This window comes from Centroberyx gerrardi, chromosome 22 (genome assembly GCF_048128805.1).
Source record: "Centroberyx gerrardi isolate f3 chromosome 22, fCenGer3.hap1.cur.20231027, whole genome shotgun sequence".
NCBI classification, from domain to species: Eukaryota; Metazoa; Chordata; class Actinopteri; order Beryciformes; family Berycidae; genus Centroberyx; species Centroberyx gerrardi.
In genome coordinates, this window is record NC_136018.1 from 19,900,944 (window position 1) to 19,924,451 (window position 23,508).

At 43.2% G+C, this 23,508-nt stretch overlaps 1 protein-coding gene across 2 annotated transcripts in view; it reads left to right on the plus strand.

Annotated features, from left to right (window-relative positions):
- The window catches only part of mmp16a (matrix metallopeptidase 16a (membrane-inserted)), a 69,364-nt gene extending 65,322 nt beyond the window's left edge, over positions 1-4,042 (plus strand). For both annotated transcript variants that reach the window (XM_071900940.2, XM_071900941.2), the window contains exon 10: positions 3,708-4,042. In XM_071900940.2, coding sequence (XP_071757041.1) covers positions 3,708-4,042 — 335 coding nt within the window. The remainder of the gene's footprint in view (positions 1-3,707) is intronic.
- The last annotated feature ends 19,466 nt before the right edge of the window (positions 4,043-23,508 follow it).

Below are 23,508 nucleotides of genomic sequence, written 5' to 3' on the forward strand. Positions count from 1 at the left end.
TGGGCGCTCATTCCGGTTTCAGCCAGTTGGCCCTCGCCGAGGGTGGGGAGGCGGGCGATATTACCTCTGTCATGACTCGAACAGCTCACCCCGTTGGCCAATCAGACGGCGCGAAGCGAAAAAAAAAGCTTTCCCCATTGGATGCATTATGCCAGGTGGGCTCGGGCCTGGTCTTGGCAACGCCCGGGTTGGAAAAAGCGGGGCAGGTGGTGATGAACGCTCACGCCATCTGCGCCACGGATCCTCTGCCAGCGCTGTAGCCGGGCGTGTCTGCCGGTGAGGCCAGGTGGACCGGGCATCAGTCGGAGCATGAAGGGTGGATTGATATCCCGGGGAATGATTGCGCGCATGTGTGTGTCGCCGCGTGTGTGCGTGTGCGAGTGTATATGTGTTAGCTGGCATTTATTTGGCTGACTGGCTGTGTGCGGAGACAGTGTGTCAAGCGGCGCGCCCATAACATTGACCCAGATAACCAGGCATAATTGAGTATGCCGCTGCCGCTGACAATAGTGTGTGTGAGGCAACACGTTTCAGAGCAGGGACCCCGGGGCCATGCTGACCTGGCTCTAACCCACAATAGCTCAACCTATCTCACCCCTTATCGCCCCTCCTCTGCCTCTCTCTCGCTTATTATTCATGCTCGTCACACTACTGTACGTCTGTGTTCAGCATCCCCATCTATCTGTTGCTTCGCCTGGGTCTGTCTGTCTCTTAGTGTCACCGAGTTTTAGTGCAGAAGAAAAGTCTGGGGCCGTTACCGAATTGGAGAGAAAAAACATTCCAGAGAGCATTTGTGTTTCCTCAGCTAATTACAATACCCAGCTGTGCTCAAAACAAGGGTTTGAAGGGTGTTGTCTTGTGTGTAGATTGGCTCTGGTTTCATTGCCTTCACACCCACATATTACTCAGAGGGTGACTGGTTGTGTTGCGAGGACCAAGTGGTGGATGTGGTCAAGAGACAGAGGAATAACCAATCGCAGCTGACCGTCCACCAGCTCTCCGGTCTCCCCATGAAACTTCTTCGAGTCAGACTATTGCTATTTATGTCTCTCATAAGCCCTATTGGAACTGGATTAGCTTCACTGGGAGAAGTCCTGTAATGTCACTTTTATGTGCTGTGCGTTTAACTCCAGAGAACCATTCATACAAGCTGAAAGATCTCCCGATTTCCCTAAAATTACTGCTCTAACTTGGATGTAAGATGTCATGATCTACTCTTCCACCAAAAAGGAAAACGCTGTATTTTATCCAAACATGGCATATTCATACTGGATTAAAATTACGGATGTTCTTGGTCGTAATTACAATTACAGAACCTTCCTCAGTACAACTAATCCAGTTCAAACAGGGCTATAGATCCTCATCCACACTCTCTGCCTCACACACTCGTACAGGAAGACACACACACACAAGGCCTACACAGACTCATGCTTTATTCTGTCACATCTGTCAGCTCTCAACAAATTTTGGTTTCCATCTGAGCGCCCATCTCCTCTTTTTTTCCTTTGTGGAAGCCCTCACGCCCCTCTCTCTCTCTCTCTCCTTTACAAGATGAATCTTTGAAAACCTTGTCCTGTGCTCCCTCGCTTCCCCAACAGAAACATCTCCACCTAACCAGTGATTTAAGAAGCCCCGGCCCTCCCCCCCCCCAGCCATCTCGCCATCCGACCGGAAATTTGGAGCATTTTCTTCCTCATTTTCCTGAGAAGAGCGTGCATGAATAATAAACAGCGAGAAACAAAGAAAAAAAAGGGTGGGGGGGCGGTGAGAAAGAGGAGAGCCTGAGAATTCAGCCAGACTGTCATGCTGAGGATAAGTCACAGATTTACAGCGCATATATAGCACCATACATATATATTTCCAGCAAGCATTTCACAGACAGCGACATGTAGAAGGTGGCCAAGTTTACCGCCAACCCAAAAAAGTACAAAAATTTCACGATTTGATATTATGGCATGGTAAAAATAGTGTTAAAACAGCTTTGGAAACTGTTTTGAACTGATACCAGAAAGATATTTAGGTTTCACAAACATTGCAGGTGGCAGCTATGGACTATGGATGTCATGGTGGTGTTATATTTATAGAGGTTTTCAACGTTGGTGCAGGCTGTCGCATCAACATCTATTCAAAATGTTTGCTGGGTTGGATGTGTGTGTTTGGGAGAGAGGGAAAGAAAGACTTCCTTTATGTCTTAGTTTGTGCCGTCGCTTTCGTTCCTCCATTCACAAAGACTGAGGAAGTGTTCCCAAGCGGTGTGACGCCGCCCTCACATTTCCTCCAACAGGGGCCATCAAAATGAACACTGATTGACACCGTATAAGTAGACTTATTAATTAGTGTGACACCAGGAGAGTTCGCCCACACACTCCTATAAAAACCCCAGTCTCACCGCCGCGACATGAAAAAGCACCACAACACCTTTTTGTTTCTATATGACATATGTTGTGCCGTCGTGTGATATGAGCTGTGGGGTTTTGGCGTCTGGTTGTGTGCGTTTTCTCTTTTACGACCAGCTATAATTAGTCCTACGGGACAGAGACATTTCACAAGCCGAAACAATGGCTCAATGGCAAACCTGCAGAAAGTGTTTTTGATATGGTTTCAAATATTTGAACACCTTGAGGTGCGCTTGATTTACCTTACCAGCAGGTGAGGGTCACTTCGCTTTCAATTCAATCTGTTATTTTTTTGCTGATGATAGCTATGGCAACTGTCCCATGTCAAAGGTTGTTCACTATTTTAATGAGGAATACAATTTCCTCCCTGAGTTGTTTGAATTGAAAGTGAACTGAGCCCTGTTTGCCAGACATGTGGACAGCTTCAAACAAAGACACATCGCTTGCCAGGTAAATTTAATCAAGTGGTTTTGGTCTTCTTTTTTGAATGTTTTTCAAAATGTATTGGCATATTATTTGGGTCAGGTGTGCTTGGTGTGAATGAAGATTCAAACTGAACTCTGCTGGTCACCTTTTCATCATTTATTGTGAAAAGTATACATGGTAAATTATGGAAATATGATAAAACTATACAGTAAAGCTTACCTTCATTGTGGGCTGCTCAATCTTTCTTATTCGTTAATGTATTGCTATGAGGATGAGGCAGAGACAGAAGCTGCGTTCGGAACAGTAACACTATTCCCTATGGAGTGTTTGTCATAGTGAACTATATGGGCAACGACCGAACAAAGTTTCAGACACTGCACTGGATATTCGTGCATCTCATAAACAAACCAAGCACTCATTACGGCGGGTTGAAATGTAAACTTTTGAAAAGTTTTGAACATTAAATTACAAATTGTTGAAATTCTAATCATGTGCAAGTGTGGTTTTGTCAACTAAGGTGCTGTCTGCTAATGGTAGAAAGCTGTTTTGGTTTGGCGAACAATAAGCTTGTGAGCTAACGTTAGCTAGTTCACAAGCTAGCTCATCTTGACTCTTCTTCACTAAGACTCAATCGCATTGCATTGTGGTACACAGGAGAAATTGTAGGATACATCGTCTGTTCTCTACAGTTTGCAGTGCACTATGGGTATCTTACAGTGAACTATAGTGAATCAAATTAACTGGTGAGAATTCGGACACTAGTACAAAACAGCAGACACACTGTGCACTATTTCTGTAACAGGGAACGGTTTCGAACAAAGCTAAAGACAGCAGATAGTAAACATGCACTTACATGGATCTGTTTCCTCTGTTTCGTCCCCCCAGGCTTCACCTACTTCTACAAGGGGAAGGAGTACTGGAAGTTCAACAACCAGTTCCTGCGCGTGGAGCCGGGCTACCCGCGCTCCATCCTCAAGGACTTCATGGGCTGCGAGCTGACGCCCGTGGACCCCGAGCGCCCGCCGGCCGACGACGGCAACTCGGAGGTGGTGATCGAGCTGGACAACGAGGCCAACACGGTGAAGGCCATCGCCATCGTCATCCCCTGCGTGCTGGCGCTGTGCCTGCTGGTGCTGGTCTACACCGTGGTGCAGTTCAAGAGGAAGGGGACGCCGCGCCACATACTGTACTGCAAACGCTCCATGCAGGAATGGGTCTGAGGGGGGTGAAGGGAAAGAGACGGGGAGGGGCGGGGGGAAGAGACTACATGCGTTAGGGTTTGAAAACGGGACGTCAGCCCCCCCTCCCCCTCCCCGCTTTCAGGGAGGACGAAGCGGCACGGCGGACTTTGGACATCTGTAGGGCAAAAAAAAAAAACGCGGCCATGCCTCCCCCGCCTCCCTCTGATCCTTTCGCCGAGACCCTGCGGAAACAGCCAGACGGCCCGTCGGCGGCCCCTCATACATAAGACATGATCCCCGGGACTTTTAAGTTGACTCCGCTAACCCCCCCAAGCCTTTTTAACTAACAGGGGAGCAGAGGGAGTCGACCGTTTGAGGGGGATCTTCGCCTAAATGACCTTCAGTCCCAGTCGAAAACGAGGAGACGTCACTTTGTATCTCAGACATTTTGGTTCCTATCCCCTCCCTCCCTCTCTCTCTCTTTGCCCAACTGCTCTTAATCGGAGGGAAGACTTTCAGGGGGACACAAACTCTTCCCGCGGTGCACTGCATTGTTGTCCGTCATATCAGGTTGTAGAAAAACAACAAAGTCGGTTTGTTCTTTTATATTTTCTGATCTCGGCGCCCTCCCCCACCTTGCGCTCAAAACATAAACAATCCCAGATAAACAGGAGTTAACCACCTTACCAATCTCCTCTCCCCTTTTCTTTGCTTGTTTTTTTTCCTTTGGTTGATTTCTAATTTATTTTTTTGGAGAAAGGAGGTCCTTACTGTTCCCTTTAACACACGCCTGAAGAAGAGAACAACCCAAACCAAATAAAATGACTTTCTCTCCAAAGAGGATCACATTTTTTTTTTAATTTGATTTTATTTTTGCATTTTTGCTCACTTTTTTGTCTTCAGTTTTTCTTTCCTTCCCTTCTCTGGATCCTTTTCCAGTGATAAAGAGTCGGGGAGCTCTCTGACTGTTGTGGCAGTCTGTCTGAGACACAGGGGCCAAATTATTCTGCAATATTTTAACTCGCCTTAATTATAGATCATACTCTACTTGTGCTTGGTTTTGCTGTTGCTGTTGTTTTGGTTCTTTTTTTAATTTGTATACTGCTTTTGTTTTCGTTTGTTTATTAAAAGAAGCCAACGAGCTTCTCATGATTGGTATTTCTGGATTTACTACGTTACCCAGAATTCTCGGCACTGGTTTGCCGAGCCAATCGGGACAGAATATAGAGTCAGCCTGTATTGAGAGTAATGTATTGTATTGTAAAAGATGTTCAGTCAGAATGGGTAGAAGGTTCTGGAGAAAAGCCACTATTTTTGTGTGTTTAAGATATTTGTTACTGTCTAACTTGCTTTTATCATTTCCATAGGACAGAAGTCAGGCTAGTGAAGAGCTTGAGAGTCTTGTTATTGGATTTGTTCATTGTTATTTACTTGTCCTTGGCCCATATTCCCCTTAGTTTGAACAATAGTTAGCGTGCATCCAAAATGGTCATTCTGTATGGTGTTTGTGAATGGACAGACCATTTCAAAAAAAAAAAAAATCCTCTTGACTGCCTTGTTTGAGAGAGCTCAGCGAAGTCACAGACGCCTACAGTTCCCAGAATGCTCTTGTCTCCCGACCCAAGGAACCCATTAAGTGAGACACCAAGTCAAGATCAGTGCCTGTGTCAAAAAAGTGCATGCAAGCATTTACATCCAGCTGGTTCTGCTCAAACGTGGCTTTGGTCCCTTCAAAACCTGAGGAGGAACTTTGTCAAACTGTTGAAAATACTGTGTCTTCTTTTATTTTTGTACATTTCAGTGTACCCCTCCACCCCCCACCCCCCCGCCTCCAGGTACAGTGAAATCCAAGAAAAAAAAAATACTCTTTGAAACCTTAAAAGATTTCAAGTGGTACATTTGGGATACCTCAGCTGCTTGAAGCTGAGCTGGAATTTAGGTTGTTATTATATCTTATTGGTGATTTGCAATTCAAATTGGCTTGAAAAACAAAAAGCAAACAGAAAAAAAAACAAGTTTGGTCACCAAATCCAACTGCTAGCGAACATGTAGTGTCCTCGCTTTGAATGTGTGTCTGTTTTCATGATCGCATACTGGTTTTTCTTTCTTTCCTGTTTTCTGGTAAAAAACAAATTGGACATCTCACAATGACTTCTTTGTGTAAGACTTTGGGACAACGGAGAAACGTGTCCTGACAGAATGAATAAATTGATCAGTATATGATTAAGAGCTGCCTTCAAACTCTTTGCTCATATTTTCTTACGGACATATGTGTGTGTTCAACGCAGGTCTATGCCTTTTGTACATATGTGTTCCCTGACACCTATTTTGCTCTGTGCTTAATTATGTTTTTCGTGAGCTTTTGGTCTTTCGCATTCACTAACAGTTCTCACAGTTATAATTTACTAGAGCTAGGATGGAACCAGCATCCATTGCTCCTAACAAATGTTCCCTAGCATCTAGAGCAAACAGTCTGCAGAGGGCCAACATAAATAAGGACATCAAGTCAATGAACTCTGAACTCTGCAGATTCACCCCATCTAGCAGCAGGGAAGAAAAATAAAACGTAACATTTGATTCAGAGAAAACTGTATACGTGTTGATCTGGGGAAATACCAGGACTGAGCGCTCAGCAGTCTCCTGGTATTGAGTGTCGCTGTATTTTTGGGTGGCTTGATAAAAATCAGGGCTTTAGATGTACGATCCCAGCGGAGCGGCGCTGGCATTTATTGCAGATTGAATGTGAAACAGGAGCCGTCTACGGCCAGCGAGTGTTTATTCTAGCTTTGCTGGGACACACTTGACATACAGTTACTGACAAACGAAGAGGGTGAGGTCAAGCCGGTTTACTGACTGCGGTCGCTGAGTGTGTGTGTGTGTGCGCGCGTGTGTGTGCATATGTGTGTGACAAAATGACATTCTTAGCGATAACACTTCATCTCTGGTCGCAGGACTGTTCAATAGTGAAATTGCCTCTCTGCTTTTAGACAAAGGCGTTATAAGCGCTGCTATGTTTAGATGGTTGCTTTTTCCTAAGGCTTTCTCATTGTCTGCTGTTTCTCCACCCCTGTAAATACAGACTGTGTATATGTGTGTGTGTGTGTGTGTGTCCCGGCATGAACTATTTACCGAGTGTATTTGTGTTCTCCCTCACACGTGTCCCGGGGATGTGCGCATGTACCAGGCCTTCAGCTGTAGTTCGGGTGTTTTAGTGTAAAAAAAGTCAGTGAACACACTCTGTTGCTTTGTCTGCCTGTGTGTATCTGCGTGTGTGTGTGTGCTCGTGCCAGCACGCACCGAGCAGAGTGCAGTCTGGGTATTTTACAGCTAATAAGTCTGCCCACAAACCCCCTGTTGCTGTGTCTGCCTGCCTCTCGCTCTCTGTCTGGCCTATAGCAAGCGAATTTCTTTCTGCATCTTGATCGTGCACGCTTGCCGGAGTGTGTGTGCGACTGAGTGTGTGTGTGTGTGTGTGTGTGTGTGTGTGTGTGTCAGTCTCAAAACTGGAGCCTGAACAAACCCCGCGGGCCCAGTAGACGCTCCGACTGCCAGGCTAAAACATTGGTGCTAAACTGACCTACACTGGCCAGGGTTGTTTTTCTACGGTGCTATTTTCGTCAGCCGCCCTCCTCCTCCTCCTCCTCCTCCTCCTCCTGTTATTGGCTTAAAACTTGAGTGATTACAACGGGAACGGGAGTAATACATTTTCATTTAACTCGCCGCTTAATGGGCCCTCTTAGGGTAAGGGCCATATATCCCACCGGTGGTTATTAGCGCGGCACAGCGGAGCGCTTGAAAGGGGCTCGTTGAAGGTCGGCAGGAGTCAAGCTGTTGCCTCGACCCGGACGAAAAAGGTTAAAAACATAGAACGGAGAGACAGAGAGAGATGAATATCTGTTTACTCGTGCTGTGTTTTGCAGCGGGGAGGCCAGCGGATCATCTATATTCAGAGATAACATTGAGATAGAGTTCGAGAAACATTGCCGCCCAACTTCTTCCCTTGCCGCTTTCTATTCCACGTTCGTCCAGTCATTACCTGATGTGTCATCTTTTCAGCTCGGTCATTGTCCTAAGTCTTCTGTCCCATTGATGAAACCAGAGGTGGGGACTCAAGTCAGACGACTTGGACTCAAGTCACAGTTTGAATCGCTTGAGACTTGACTTGATGCTTGAAGAGAAGACTTGAGACTTGACTTGACTTGGGCTCTGGTGACTTGAAAAGGTTTCTAAAGTCTTGACTTGAGATCTTGTGTTTGTGTAAATGACTTAGATTGAAAGTGATGAGATTTGTTCCAGCAGACAACTGAATTTAAATTCTGTTTTCTGAATTTGTATGTGGAATGATTGAATTTATTGAAGTTGAAACTGATTATAGAAATCAAACTCATGATGCTCTTACCAAGTTTTTATCGGATTAAAACCATATTGCATTGAAAAGTCCTAGATATTTACTTTTTTTAAGACTTGACATTAATGACTTGACATTAATGACATGGACTTGATTTGGACTTGACTTGGCAATCTACATTTAGACTTGAGACTTGAGCTCAAGACTTGGGACTTGACTTGAGACTCGAGCACAGTTGGCTTGGTCACACCTCTGGATGAAACCCATAAAAAAACATGTAAACTGCGTCGATTCCTTTTTATACCATTTTCCTTTTCCATCGAATGTCTCTCAGCATCATTCTTCTGTCGCAGTCTGTCTTTGGGAGATCCGCTCTGTCGATCAATAAACACATTTGAAAAGATGTTCCCCATGCATCCTGTCTTGTTCGTGCCCTTGTTCATGCATGCGCGGTCCTAACCCGTTGCCATTCCCCATAGGCGCACAGCGGAAGCTCGCTCAGTCGCGGCATGACAGGTTGCCAAAACAAAAAGTTACTGACGATCCAGGGACACTGGATTACTCTTTTTTTCTATACATCTCTACAGGTATTTCAATTTCTGTTTTTGTCAGTTTTCTCCCCCCACATTTTTCATATTCTCAGTTTGATCATATGTCAACCTTTCGTACCATTCCTCCCATACCCATTCAGAGATCCTCTATCGCACCCTCAAAGAGATGAAAAGGGAGCGGCGGCGTGATTTTTTTTTCGTGTAGAATAGAGAAATAGAATAGTTACTGTCACCACGTACAGTGTGACAGATGAAAGCCATCTTCCAATCTCCCTCAGGTCCATTCAGAGGCTGAGAGCCTTTCTCCCCGTGCCATAGAATAGACCATCTTCATATTTCTGCAGCCATAAACCAGCCCCTTGTAAGGACAGGAGAATTCAGAGAGAAAGTGGGGGGGAGTGGAACACTAAAGTTTCTACCACAGCACCGTGTGGAATGGTATTGAATGAATGAATCAATGGAAACTCTCTGGTGTAAGACACTAGGCTGTACGTCCACAAAGAAATACCTCAGAATGAACATGCTCGAAATCTGTTTCCACTTTCTATCATCGCCATCATTGGTTCCAATTGGTTTTTCAGCAGCGGTGCTTAGAACACCACCTACATTAGAGATCTGCATGTGTCCTGCAAAAAGATCTTGGGGTCATGATGCGAGTTTTTGAGCGCTGCGATTGACCTCGATTGGAGCCAGCAAACTTTGCTGTATAAAACAGACCAAACCAGTAGCGGAAAAGTATTGGCGAGGGTCTACATGTGGTCTTGTAGGTACAAAGGTTTGTGGGTGCAGGCAGCAAATAGTGCGGGTGCAGCAGAAAATGCAGCAGGTGCAGGGGTGCAGACCTCTAACCTACACGCATATGAAAACATACCCAGGACATATTGTACATTCCAGAGAGGCCAAAGATCTAACGTTGGTGAGTCCAGCTTTCTTTGGACGAAGCACTCAAAGACAGATTTTGCAATTAATTTGGGTAAATAGGGCGAATCCATAGTTTCAATTAGTGGGGATAGGGCACTCTTCTCTGTTGCAGCCCCACTTTATGTTTTTTATCCTGATAAGATTACATACTTGCCTCGTGCAGTTTAAAAAAGGTCACATTTTTATGAGTTCTGCATGTAAAACCCTAAAGTTATAATTTACTAGAACTAGGTTGGAACCAGCGTTCATTGCTCCTAACAAAAGTTCCCTAGCATCTAGAGCAAACAGTTTGCAGACCAACATAAATAAGGACATCAAGTCAAACCACACTGAACTCTGAACTCTGAACTAACCCCTTCACCCCATCTAGCAGCAGGGAAGAAAAATAAAACATAACATTTGATTCAGAGAAAACTGTATATGTGTTGATCTGGGGGAATACCAGGACTAAGCGCTCAGCAGTGTCCTGGTATTGTGTGTCGCTGTATTTTTGGGTGGTATTGAATGAATGAATCAATGAAAACTCTTTACATCCACACTTTACATCCACAAAGAAATACCTATTCCAGCGTCTGCTGGCTTTGAATGAGGCGCTCCGAACAGACGAGCTCCAAATCTGTTTCCAATTTCTATCATTTCCATCATTGGTTCCAAATGGTTTTTCGGCAGCGGTGCACCTACTCGCTGAAATGTGCTTAGAACAACACCTACACGCATATGAAAACATACCCAGGGCATATTGTACATTCCAGAGAGGCAAATAAGACACATTATGCTTTTGTTGAAAGTATTTCTGCACTGTTGTGATTGTATTAGTTTTTTTCCCCTCCTAATTGCTGACACTTTGTTTAGCCTTCCCACCATGTGTTGACTGAGCTCTTGCTATGTTTTCGATACTCCAGCTGTCTCTGGCTGCGCTATCGAGTGTATCATGTTCAGATCATTAGCTTCAGTGGTATGGGGTTGATATATATTGAGAGGGGAAGACGGGTGGTGTAACAGAGCAGACCTCAATACATTAAGGAAATAGTGCTATACTTTCACTTGCTCCCTGCTGCAGCCATTTGGTATCCCACCTGGTAAGCATTTGGCTTAATTGTATTGGGAGCGCAAGTTAGAGCAACCTTAGCATCTTAGGAGCTTCTCACAAAGTAGATTCAGGGTAATATACACTGAAATACACTGATTAGGTGAATCCAGAGCTAAGATCCCTTACTGATTTCACATCAAAGCTGCATTAGACAACATCGCACATTGGCGGCCCCAAGTGGCAGCGAGAGGTAACTGTTTGAATTTGGAGGACTTCACTACCCAGAAATAATCTAATGTGACGTACGACGAAGGGAAGAGGCCAGGTTAAAGAAGGATTTTTAGGGTGAGACATGGGTTGGGGTGCAACCCAAAGTTAGGAACGTCCAGATATTTTGTAGACTCTGTAATTTAAGTTTTTTTAGAAGGCTACACTCTAATGCTCCATTTAGCACTACATTTGTACAGTTCTTGAAATGACACAATCCAGTCGTTCAATAGTTAATGAGAGTTGTAGAACTTACTCGTGTTGTCAAGCCGTGCACATCCACTGTACAAGCTGCGAGTCCCTGTGGGCCTGTGTTTTTCTGTTCTCCTGCACGGGTCAGAAGTTCACGTTCTGTAGGGGTCATCCTGAGAAAACAAGCCTCATGAGGTTCCTTGTTCTTCATCATATGTCAAGCTCCGGTCTCAGGTGGCCTCTGCAGCCATGAAACTGTAGAGAGGCTTCAGAGAAGACCTTTCCCCGCCCTGCTTTGAAACAGCTTTGAAATGGAATTTGGGGTTACGGTGAGGAAGACGCTTCAAATATTGTTTCAGAACCAGATGAAAAACCCTGTATCTGTATCCACTTTTCAGGAACTTAGAAAAACAGCTTTGATCTTAGCTTGACCACCATGCATTTTTGAGTTTATCCAATGGGTTTTGAAGGGCTTCATGAGCCCAAGAGGTCAGACAACTTTCTCAGCCCATAGAGGAGGAACTTCAGCTGAATTTAAAACGTGGAAATCACCAAGGATCACCAGGAGCAGCAAGCCTGAGGTTGCACCTCAGCATTTCTGCTGTATCTTTGTTGCAGAGTCAGGTCGATTACACTGCTACTCCACATACTGAAATAGGTTAACGGTAAAGAACGACAACAAAAAATTAAACTTTACAACCATTGCTGTAAAATCACCATGCTCTGTCACCATTGCATCACCATGACAATGACTGATTTTTTCAGGTGGGATACATGCACATTAGTTAACTTAAGACCGGTATTGGTTTTTAAAGGTTGATACCAATATTTCTGGATTGAAGCTGCCAATTGTTGATATTTTGTGCTGATATTTAATATTTTAAAATTTGAGGCAAATTCCACACAAAACATTTTCTCTAGCTGTGGTCAGGGAGGAACTTCCGTCATATCAGAGGTGGACGACACTGACTGGCCAATTTCCAGTACCGGCCCCATATACATACAGTTTGTCTAACCCTAATATTGTTATTACAAAGGCAGCACAGCGTTTAAAGTCACCACACTGTCAGCGGTAGACGCTGTAGAGAAGGTCACACCAGTGGTTTCAGCGGCTCCTGCAGATAGCATCTCTGTATTGTGTGCCAGGCCGCAGTCCCAGATGACTTGTAGTCTGTGGCTTTACCCTCCACTGTCCTCTATCCCTCTCTGGGACTCTCATTAGCGAAGCAAACACATTATCCACGGTGACTTCCATATAGACAGCAGGAAGGAGGAGACGGAGACCAGGAAGTAATGATCCGCAGTGTCCAGGTAAAATTAGCTCCATTAATCACACCATTGATTGGTCAGCTGCATCCTTCCCAGAATGCAATGCTCTACTCCTTGGATGTCCCCCCCTACTCTCTCTCTCTTTCTCTCTCACAAGAAGCAGTTATGAACTCAATACTCTGGGGACTGGCACAGTTCCATGGTTAAGTATAAATGATGTGTTTTGAATGAGGAGGAATAGTCTTTGTTGAAACGTCTTTGTTTATCCGGAGGGCCTTTTCTCACGGTGTTTGTGTTTTTCAATCTCTAGGAGGAGCAATCAATACCTGTCTCCTTTCAGATTAAGAGGAATTGGTCTTGAAAACTTTCTCCCGTGCTCCTTCAAAGTGGTCCGAGCGAGGAAAGGCTTAACGGCGATTTGTCCCAAAACTTTTAACTCTCGCTACCTCCCTACCTCTGTTCTCTCTTCCTCCTCCCGTAATAGAGTTTCTACCTGCTTCTTGACCCAGACATTATGAACTGTTTTCATTCTGAGCGGCCAGATTCCAGTAGGGGAGTGAGAGAGCTTTCTCTTTGATTGATGTCCACCTTTCAGAAAGATGTATGAGATTTTCAAATGGAGAGGCTTGGGAGGCCATTACTATGCATCAACCATCAAAAGAAATACCTGCAAACTCAAGAACCCCATTGCTATTTGCCAGACCAACTGAGACTGTGGCCTTTTTTACTACACAAAGACGACAAATGGCGATAAAATAGACAAAACAGAAAAAATTGTTCACTTAGCGGCCATATTTGATTAACATACATTATTAGTAGCATATACATTTCACTCCCTTTTCCTGCCTGCCTCCTAGCCTAGACCTCAGGACCGCAATGGAAATAAGTCATGTGACTTTATTGCGATATCCTGATGAATTTTAGCACTGTATGTACATTTGTACATTGTATTTTAATTTATCGAATAAAGTCAATCAATCAATCAATCAACACCATACATACAACACCATACATACTACGCGGAAAACTGATACTTGGATGTAAAAAGTGTTAAAAATCAACACTGTGCCAGACTATGAAAACGCCAACTTAAAAAAGTGTGTTTTCACCTGCTTTTTAAAGCTATTTACAGAGGCAGCCTGACAAATCTGAAATGGGAGTTCTCCAAAGCAACAGCCTCTCCATTTTTCTTGTACTTTACAGTAGAAATGTTAAGCAAACCAGTGTTTGATGATCACAAACACTTTCCTTCAGGCGTTCTGATACGTACCTCTCCAAACAGCTTGTGCACCTTAAAGATGGATGAGTCTTCCATGTAAACAACATGGATTTGTTTACATTCATCATTTCACTCATACAGACATAGAGTATGTTAGACCCCAGTGACTATGCCGAATCAATTTTTACCTTCAAAGGCATTCGGAAAGTCTAACTTTACTTTTCTCCACCAATCAAAAGCTTCTCCAGTATTAATACCACGTCTCCTTTCATCCACGAGTTTTCTCCACTCAACATTACGATCAGGTTTTTGTTTCTCTTTCTTCTGCTGGCATGGTTACTGAGTGAGCAGAGAGGAAAAACAACCTGGAACTCTCCCTCTACACTCAGTATTGTGTGCTATGTCTCCTCCGTACTCGTGCACGTGCTTGAAAACTACATGATAAGTGTTTTTGTTGTTGTTTGGCGACTGAGAACTCCATTGGTCATCTTTAATCCAAGTGTTTTGTAGCGAAACGATTGCACTGTGAGTCCGAAAGTCCAGTATTTACTTCATTATTTCCTATATTTTCGTGCTTTGGTCGTGACATGGAGACGGACTTCAAATGTTTCTTCTGATACATTTTCTCATTGAATTGTGGAGTAGTTACTGGTCAGATTGAGGGTTTTTTGTTTGGGTTGTTTGCAGGTTTTCACCAGTGATTCAGAGCGGGCAGCCTGGCACCAGCAGAGCCAGTTTTAAACCGAGTGCAAACTCCACCTAAGCTAGTACGTCACCGCCTGACCTGGAGCCCCAAAACAAGTGCGCCTTTTCATTATCAATCGCTTTGTCTTCTCTCTTCTTCTCAGCAGACCGTGAGAAAATGGACAGCTAAAATGGGATTTCCCTCACTGCGTTTTACCCTTGCATGACGTCTTTGAACCTGACTAGGAAGCAATATTTCTGGGTTTCAGACACACAAACTATTCTGGGAGAAGGTTAGGTAAAAACAAAAAGGTGGTTCCTAAGGTTTGTCACTTCAGTAAACCCCAAAGTATGGGCCAAGTGCCTGCATCAAATACCATGTATCACCAAAACTTCCTAGTCCCTGACCGATGACTGACAAGATATTTGGTCAGTGTGGTAAATTATTAGATGTGGGTCACCAAACTATCGGCTTAGAGGGAACATTGGTCCTGAATGCTCCCATGCATGTCACAGAAATGGTGAAAATATCAACCCTGGAACATTTATTTTGGGTTTCTGTGCATGTCTTTGTCATTCAGTACAGTGTCCAGCATGTTATTTGACAGTAACTCACTGGTGGAAGACATGGGAGAGTTTATTTTTGCTAGGTCGGATTTCGCAGCTTACGTTGACAATGATAAAGTTTTAGAGGAGGGAGACATAGGATACCGTCTCTTCTTGTTGAACTCAATACCATTTTTGAGGAGCTCAGCAAACAAATGTGCTAAATCAACATGCCCCAGACATTTTCCCTGTTTTTTTTCCTTTGCGGTGATTATTTTCAGTCGGCGGAGCTCAGGAAATGTTACGCATTTCAAAAAGTCCAGAGCGGCCGGCTGCGTGGCTACCCGCTGGCAGCCGGACTGATTTACTTTCCCTCGCTTTGTCTCGAGCCTGGATGTGGAGATAATGTGACGGGCATGCCCCCGACTTTATTTCGGTCCGGCAGACGTGACGGCCCCCCCTGTTCGTTCCCCCAGACAAACTTGTTTTCTGTGCACAGTGGCGCTCTAATTAAATCTCGAGCAATTTGGATAAGAGCTACGGGATTTGATTCTCCTCAGTCAATCAGCGAGAATGACAAATCAGCATTATCTAAACCATTCAAAGTCAAACAAAAACATTTCACTTCATAAACAGACTTCGAAGGGGATCGAGTCCCGCTGGAATATGGGGAAGAAAAGGAAGTGAGAGGGTTGAAGTGAGACGACAGCAGACTACATGAAGCGAATGATAGAGGGCTGGATAGACTGAATCCATGTGAGGCGGTGAACCTGATGTAAATGCTCTTCATAGAGGAAATGTGGGCATCGGCCCTGTAAAGCAAAGTGCAAGTTATTTATACATGCTGCATCTTCACAAAGGAACTGGCTGAGGGCGCTGGAGGACACAGCAGTGTGGCACTCTGCTTACAGGATGTATGGCCAGTGGCCTCCATAGCCTGAAATGTGTGTGTGTGTGTCTGTGTTATATGTCTGTACATGCATATGTATTCAGTATGATTCATGAGTGAGTATTTCATAGCTGGGTCAGACACACAGACAGCAGGTTTCTCATGGCCTTCAGGCTGTATGTTTATGTATATATATATATATATAAATATATATATATATATATATATATATATATATGTATATATGTATGATTTATGGCCCAGAGCTTCTGAACCAGGTCAGTCCACAGACAGCAGATCAACCCATATTATCAACACCAACACACACAAACACTGCAGAGCTTTGAGGGTTGCATGATGTACGCTGTATAATGGTGGGAAAACACCTCAGTATTTATAACAGATTTTTTGAGTTGGACCCTTCAGATGAAGAACTTCGTCCATTTTCAAATATTTTGAGCAGATAATGCAGATAATGTACTTGCAGTTGTATAGTTCAATCCAAGTCTTTTGGAGTGTGAGTGATCCAAACCCCTCAAAGTATACCACCTCTATTGCCTTTACAGTAACTATGAATGCGCACTGTAGAGCCTTTAGATAATGAGATTTTTAAAAAATAATTTTCCGAAGACCTAAAACAGATGATTATATTTGTATGGTTCTTGGTCTGAAGGCTTCAACTAATTCAGTATCGAAAGGCATTGCCAGCAAATGTTTCACAATGAGAGAACAACGAGAAACTGAATAAAACATGTTGCAGGATTTTCACCCTGATGTTATTAGTCATAATGAAACTGCATTTTGAGAGCATTTTGCTTCCTTATTGTGATGTATTTCCTGTTGAAACAGGATGTTGGGGCGGGACATAACACACAGAGGGATCATTCAAAAGTGTAAACCAATCGGATATCAGTTAGGGAGAGAAAGGCAGTTTTATTTGATGGGAGGGGTGGATTGGTGAGATTGTTAAAAAATCTGATCCGTTTTATTAGTCGGAATTTTTTGTTTTCCAGGAAGTAAATGTAATGTGATTTTGATATAAAAATACAAGAAAATATATATTTTTTGGCACAAATTGTCAAATAGTTGTGTGGTGTGATAGAATGAGCTAAAAACGTGAAAAAGTCATTTTTCATTTCAGTGTGACTTTAAAGTATCTGGCCTAAATCTTGATTTTTTTGGGATGTTCTGGTGGCTCAAAGTACATTCCACATACTTACAACACTGTGGGTTTCTAATCCAGCGCTAACACTTTGTCTTGTGTCATACTCTCGCTCTCTTTCTCACACAGCAGAAATGACAGAAATAATCTTGATTTTGACCTTTTTTTAGCCTCCTTTTAGGCTATTCCACACCAATTTTGAAAATGGGGGGTGAAAATGATCTCTAGTTATATATGATGAGGCCTTCTCCGAAAACACTGATCTAGTCTAGAAGCAGTCAAGCACCTTAAACTGAGCAAGAGAGCTTGTTTTTCCAGCCTAACGCAGGCTGACATATACAGGACTGTGCACTCCAAAAGAGATATGTATCGCAGAGGAAGAAGTTACAGAGCGTCCACTGTATGCTGGCTGCAACTCCGGTTGGTGTGTGTGTGTGTGTGTGTGTGTGTGTGTGTGTGTGTGTGTGTGTGTGTGTGCAAACAAAGGTGCATTTACTGCATGCTTTTGCACTGGAAAGCGGAGTGTGTCCGTCCATTCTTGTGTGTTTGATAGCGGTTTGCGTCCAGTTGCTGGGCGGAAGCACTTAACAGGAAAGTAGAGTCACAAGCGGCCTTGTTCCTTTCACTGTACACATCATGCAAAATACATGGAGTGCTATTCTGACGTTGGGGGGAGAGGACACACAAAAATGTCTATTTACAGTAGACGCCAGGGCCGGGGAGATGTGCTGTTGCTGCAGGCGGCGTGTGTATTTTTAGTAAGCGGTGAGTAGCCGCTGCTCTCCGACAGAGTTACTTAGCAAAACCCCTGTGGGCTCGGACTATCTATCCCTTTTTACAGGGAAGTCATTATGGAAGTGGATTATACACGACAGCGGAATCTCATTTCCAAACCTCTCGGGAAGCGAGGCTGAAACGTTTTGGATTAAAATACCCGGGCGAAGCTTTACTCCAAGTACGAAACATAAATTTGCACTCAATCCGAAAAACGCTCCGCGACGGTTGAGTTTTTTCACCCGGAGACTCGGGCGTTTATCAATAAATAAGATGGATTTCTCGAGTGTGGCGCTCCACAGGCTCGCCGAACCTCGGGACCGGAAGCTAAATCTTCTGACCTTACTCCGTGTTTGCTTTGACAACCGGCGGCATCACGGATTCGGATTTAATCGCTCCCCTAATCCCGCGGCACACAGACACTTTGACCTTCTGAATTTATGAGATGATTATCCCGGCCGTCTGATTTCACCATTTCTTGTGGACTCAAGACTTCTAAGATGTGAAGAAAGCGGATTACAAGCTGTGTATTCAAACACAATTTTAAAAGTGATAAGAAGATATTCAGGGCAAATATCAGGCAAACACTGGACTTCGGATATCGGATATAAAATGTCAACTCTTCAGGAACTTAAGAAAAGCAGCCTTGTTTTTATCTTGACTATGGATTTTTGAGTTTACCCAATAGGGTTTTGAGAGGGTTTGGTCAGCCCAAGGGTGGTAGAATCTTCTCCACCCATAGAGGAGCATGTAATCCTAACTAACTAAATCACCAAAATTGGAAGGATGAGGTTTCTCATGACAACAGCAAAAAGCAGGGTTAGGGTTAGGGCTTTTCCTGAAACACCCTCTAGAAGTTTCTGATCCTTGAGAACATCTAGAGTCCATGCGATCCTCATCATGCCAGGTTTTAATAAAAATTTGCTGACTTCCCCTCAGAGAGATGTTATTTCCAAGTTTCTGAAAATCGTCGAGTGACACTAAGATAAATACGTTTTCTCTAATCTCCACAACCATATTTGGAGTGAAGATGACGTTTTCCCATGAGTCATTCACTGAACTTCTGCCTCGCTGTCATCATCTTCATCAGTACAGGCCAAGGGAATTGGTTTTGAAAGGTCTACTTTGGAAATAAAAACCTCATTGTCATCGCACCATTTAATGCTCGTCTTGCTCAATAGACTGTAATACAATGCGTGTGTCCGGTTTTGTGCTGACCATTGGGGCTTTGTAAGTTTATTGTAGGATGAGTCATTATGTAAGCTAAACCTTCTTTGGTTATTGTGCTGGAGCATTTATTATACTTATTCCAGAAGTTTTGGAGGTTGGTTTTTATGCTTGGAAGCGGTGACCAAAAGTGTTTTTTTCACTCTAGCTGGCTTGGCATTGGTCTGTTTCTAGCAGGTTTTTTAGTTGAGATAGTCTGAACATGTTTTGAATTTTGTACATTTTGGGGATTTTAAGGAACTTTTGGTCAACTATCAACGGTCAGCTACAGTATGATGAAAGTGTGGAAGTCCTATTTCTGCCAGCTGTTACAAAAAATCCAGCACATAACTTTTTTCTTCATCAAGTGATTTTTTTCTCAATATTATGACTTAGTATCTCATAATTATGAGAAACTTGCTCATAATTATGTGATATTATGATAAAGTTTCTCATAAAAAAATTCACACTTGATAATGAAAAAAAAAAAATGATGTGCCGGATTTTCTTTTAACAGATGGCAGAAATGGGTTTCCACAGGAAAGCATTTGAATGTGGTAGAAAGAAAGGTATAGTCACTAGTTTAAGTAATTCAGTAGTAAAGCACAGACACACACACCCATAAAAAGGTGCAAACCATCGGTCCAAAGTCAGAGTAAATAAAATATTACTCTCTATTAAGTAAATATTTCTTTTACATCACCAACATGCCTTCTTCAGGGTGTCATGACCATGACCCTGACTATGCCATGACACCCTGAAGAAGACATACTGCCAAAACATGTTGGTGATGTAAAATAAATATTTTGTATGGAGAGAAGTGTGCAACCTTCATATAGTCACTAGTGTAAAATTTCTTCATCTGGTTAGATTTTCAAGACCATAAACTAATGTGACATGGAACATCTTTCTACTCCTTTGTCGTCTCAATAAAAGGTGTTGCTAAAAGATTAGAGGTGATGTCTGTATCCATGACAAGCATATAACTATCACTGAGCTAGTCTTCACTTGGTTATACTGTGCTGTATCCTCTTATGGGTCACAGAGTAAGAAGAGCTTGACCATGTGTCGAGGCCCATCCTGAGTGCCGGAGGTTTGTAAAGCCCTTCTTTAGAGCCATTTCAAAGCTATTTAGCCCGCATAATGGACATCATTCATAACCGTTTCATAATGGAGCATCTGTATTGTGCTTTAGCCTGACCACTTCCTGTTATACTATTAGCATATTGTTTGGCATTGTAATGAAGAAATTGCCTTTGTCTGAATCAGTTTGGTCACTCCTTCACTTGAGCGCTCCCTTAAGCTATGCGCTCTCGTTGGTCACAAAAAGTCTCTGTCTCTCTCTTATTGCCTTCGTGAAAATTACTTCTATAAAAGAGGCTAATTAAAATTTGTACTAATTCTAACACTGACTATGGATCTTATCTTTGCCGATCTGTGCATTGCGTCAAAAGCAATTAAGGAAACTGGATGGGCTAAGTTGGCTTTTGTTCCCCAGTCAGTTTAATTAGAGTGATGAATAGCGTAGGAACCAGGATCTAAATGCCATTCAGCACAGAATTCATAGGACGATGGCTATTTTGTTGAGTCTGAGAAAAAGTTTTGTCTTTGTCCTTTAATTCAAGCACTGCAAATGGCTCTTTGGTAATATTTCAATGCATTATGGGGCTGTGGCTGAAGCCTTACGCTCCATATTAAAGCAGCTCCTTGTGAAAGGCCAGGTATTAAATGTATACATCATGAGCATGATGTTGACCTGGACAGAATGTGAACATGGGCTGCCATAAAGAAACACTTGAACTGCCTTATGTCTCCCTTCTAATTCACTTGAATTACTCCAAACATGCCCACTATAAACCCACACAGCAAACCAAAGCACTTCCCACCTCCAGCTCTCTCTGTGGGTAAATAACTTCACTGAACTTTAAAGGGACACTTACACTATGTTGACTGATAGTAGGCTGCTAGCATTATCTCAAAAGGAGAAAATGAGAACTTTTAGCAGCTCTAAAGCTAAATGTAGCCGACTATCAAAATTAAGTGTTCCAGAGTTAATATTTCATTTTTAAAATGTATGAATCTACAGGCCATGTAATAAAAACACTTTTATAACTTTTTATTGCTAAAAAAAAATGAAAAGAATTCTTACTTTGGATAATGCTAGTCGCCTACTGTCACTCAACACAGTGTATGCTAAAGTGTTAGCATGGAGCCTAGTGTCACTCAACATAGTGTATGCTAAAGTGTTAGCATTGAACCTACTATCACTCAGCATACTTTAGCATGGAGCCTAGTGTCACTCAACATCAGGGGTCTCAAACTCAATTTACCTGGGGGCCGCTGGAGGCAGAGTCTGGGTGAGGCTGGGCCGCATCAGGTATTCCACAAGAAAAGCTTTGTTAAAAAAATTCCAATCTTCTCAAATGTCTTTATTTTTATTTTTTAACACAAAATAAGATTTAAACGTCTTTATTAACAGTTCTTTAACCTCAATGGGTTCTTCTGAATATGAATTGTCCTGAACATGAATGGAACATTGAAGAACATGAACTGTTCTTCTGAACATGGCTTCTCTTGCCTACTCCTTGCTGCTAGAGACCTGGCAGTAGTCATAGAAACAAAAAAAACAAATGACATCATATAGAAATATATGTAGTGTTCATCGTGTGAGGCAATGCAAATAGCGCGACCCACAAATAACGGTGCGACCCTATAATTGGTCCGGGTTACCGGGGACTGTTATCGCCGACGGACAGGTGTCGCTATGTGACTGCAGACTACATTAGGCTACATTGAGTTCCTTACTTTTCTTTTATCCCGCCGCGTACGCATCACTTTGATTTATTTTGTCAGAGAGAGACATATATACGTAGAATGTCCCGCTGGGCAGCAACTTTAAAAACTTTTTTTTGGAAGTGTTGTGAACGCAGCGCGCTGGGACGAATGTCCGCGTGTGCCCAATAGAAACGAGGCAGCCAGCCAGGCACGGAAGAAAACTCTCCATGGCAACGCTGCTGTAACTTTCACTCATTGAGAAATGTTTCTCTGCTTGCATCAAGCCCGGTCGATGTCCCACCCCCGAGAGCCATATACCCCACCGTGATTGGTAGGTTCGTTCAGCTCCGCACACAATACTGTAAAGTGCCATCCATATAAAACTCGCGGGCCGCACTAACATTAAACTTTCATATTAAGGTGGGGGCCACAAAATATCGTCTCGTGGGCCGCAATTGGCCCGCGGGCCGCGAGCTTGAGACCCATGCTCAACATAGTGTATGCTAAAGAGTTAGCATGGAGCCTACTGTCACTCAACACAGTGTATGCTAAAGTGTTAGCATGGAGCTCCAGAGCCAATGATCTACCAGGGACACATGGATGAGTTTGGTGTCTATGTTCTCATCACTTAATAGGTTAAGTTGACCAACAGGACAATCTCCCAGGAACTCGGTGTGTTCTTTTATACTGCGTTTGCCTCTTATCCTTGAACACCGTGTTCACTCCCACAGTCCCCGTCTCTCCATGGGCTGAATAATTCAGACTATCCATTCCTGGAGTTTGGGGTCACTGCGGTGCTGAAGTGGATTCATAAAGACTATTATTCATACTATTGTTCTCATTACGGCTTATATAACCACAGGCCAGCCATATGGGACTTGAACGCTGGATGCATGTGTGTGATTTGTGTGTGTGTGTGTGTGAGAGAGAGAGAGAGAGAAAGAAAGAGAGAGCTTCTGCTTCCATCTCATTTGCTCATTCTTCTCATAATATTGATCCAACACAGACCATTGGAGTGGTTTCCATATTGGACACGTCGTTCGATAATGGGCCAAGTTCTGAGGAATCCTCATCTTGGATCCATGGCTTGATGTTTTAGTAACTCATTAAAATGCAGCTCGCCGACATCTGTGCTTGCAAACTGTAACAAAACATATGGTAAATTATGAGTTATTATACCCAAACTACTACTAGTGGCTCAGTTCACTTCTGTTTGAAGAGACTAATCACACAATGCAAGCAAGTACAACACATGATAGAAACTTCATACTGACACCACAGGTTCCCCCTATAGAGTAGATGATCTGATTAGATTTTGGAGCACCTTGCTGCATAAATTAGCATATATGAAGAAACTACTCTAACTCATTCATGCTTTAAGACACTGAGAACATATAAATAGCGCCATGTGTTATGTGAAGACAAGTATTCTGACATAGAAATATTTGCTAATTACTTAATTAATGGCCTAGCATAACTAATGTTTAATATACCATGGTGATTACGGCGGGACGTTAGGCCGCTCAAGTGGCTCTTGTTATACTGGCCTCACTTTCCACCGTTTAAACCTTTAGCCTTGTCCTCCAGATATCTCAGATATTCAGCCGTACTGCAGATCTCTTTAAAGTGCTGCTATTAAATGATGCGGTGTGCTCCGACAATGAAAGCTTTA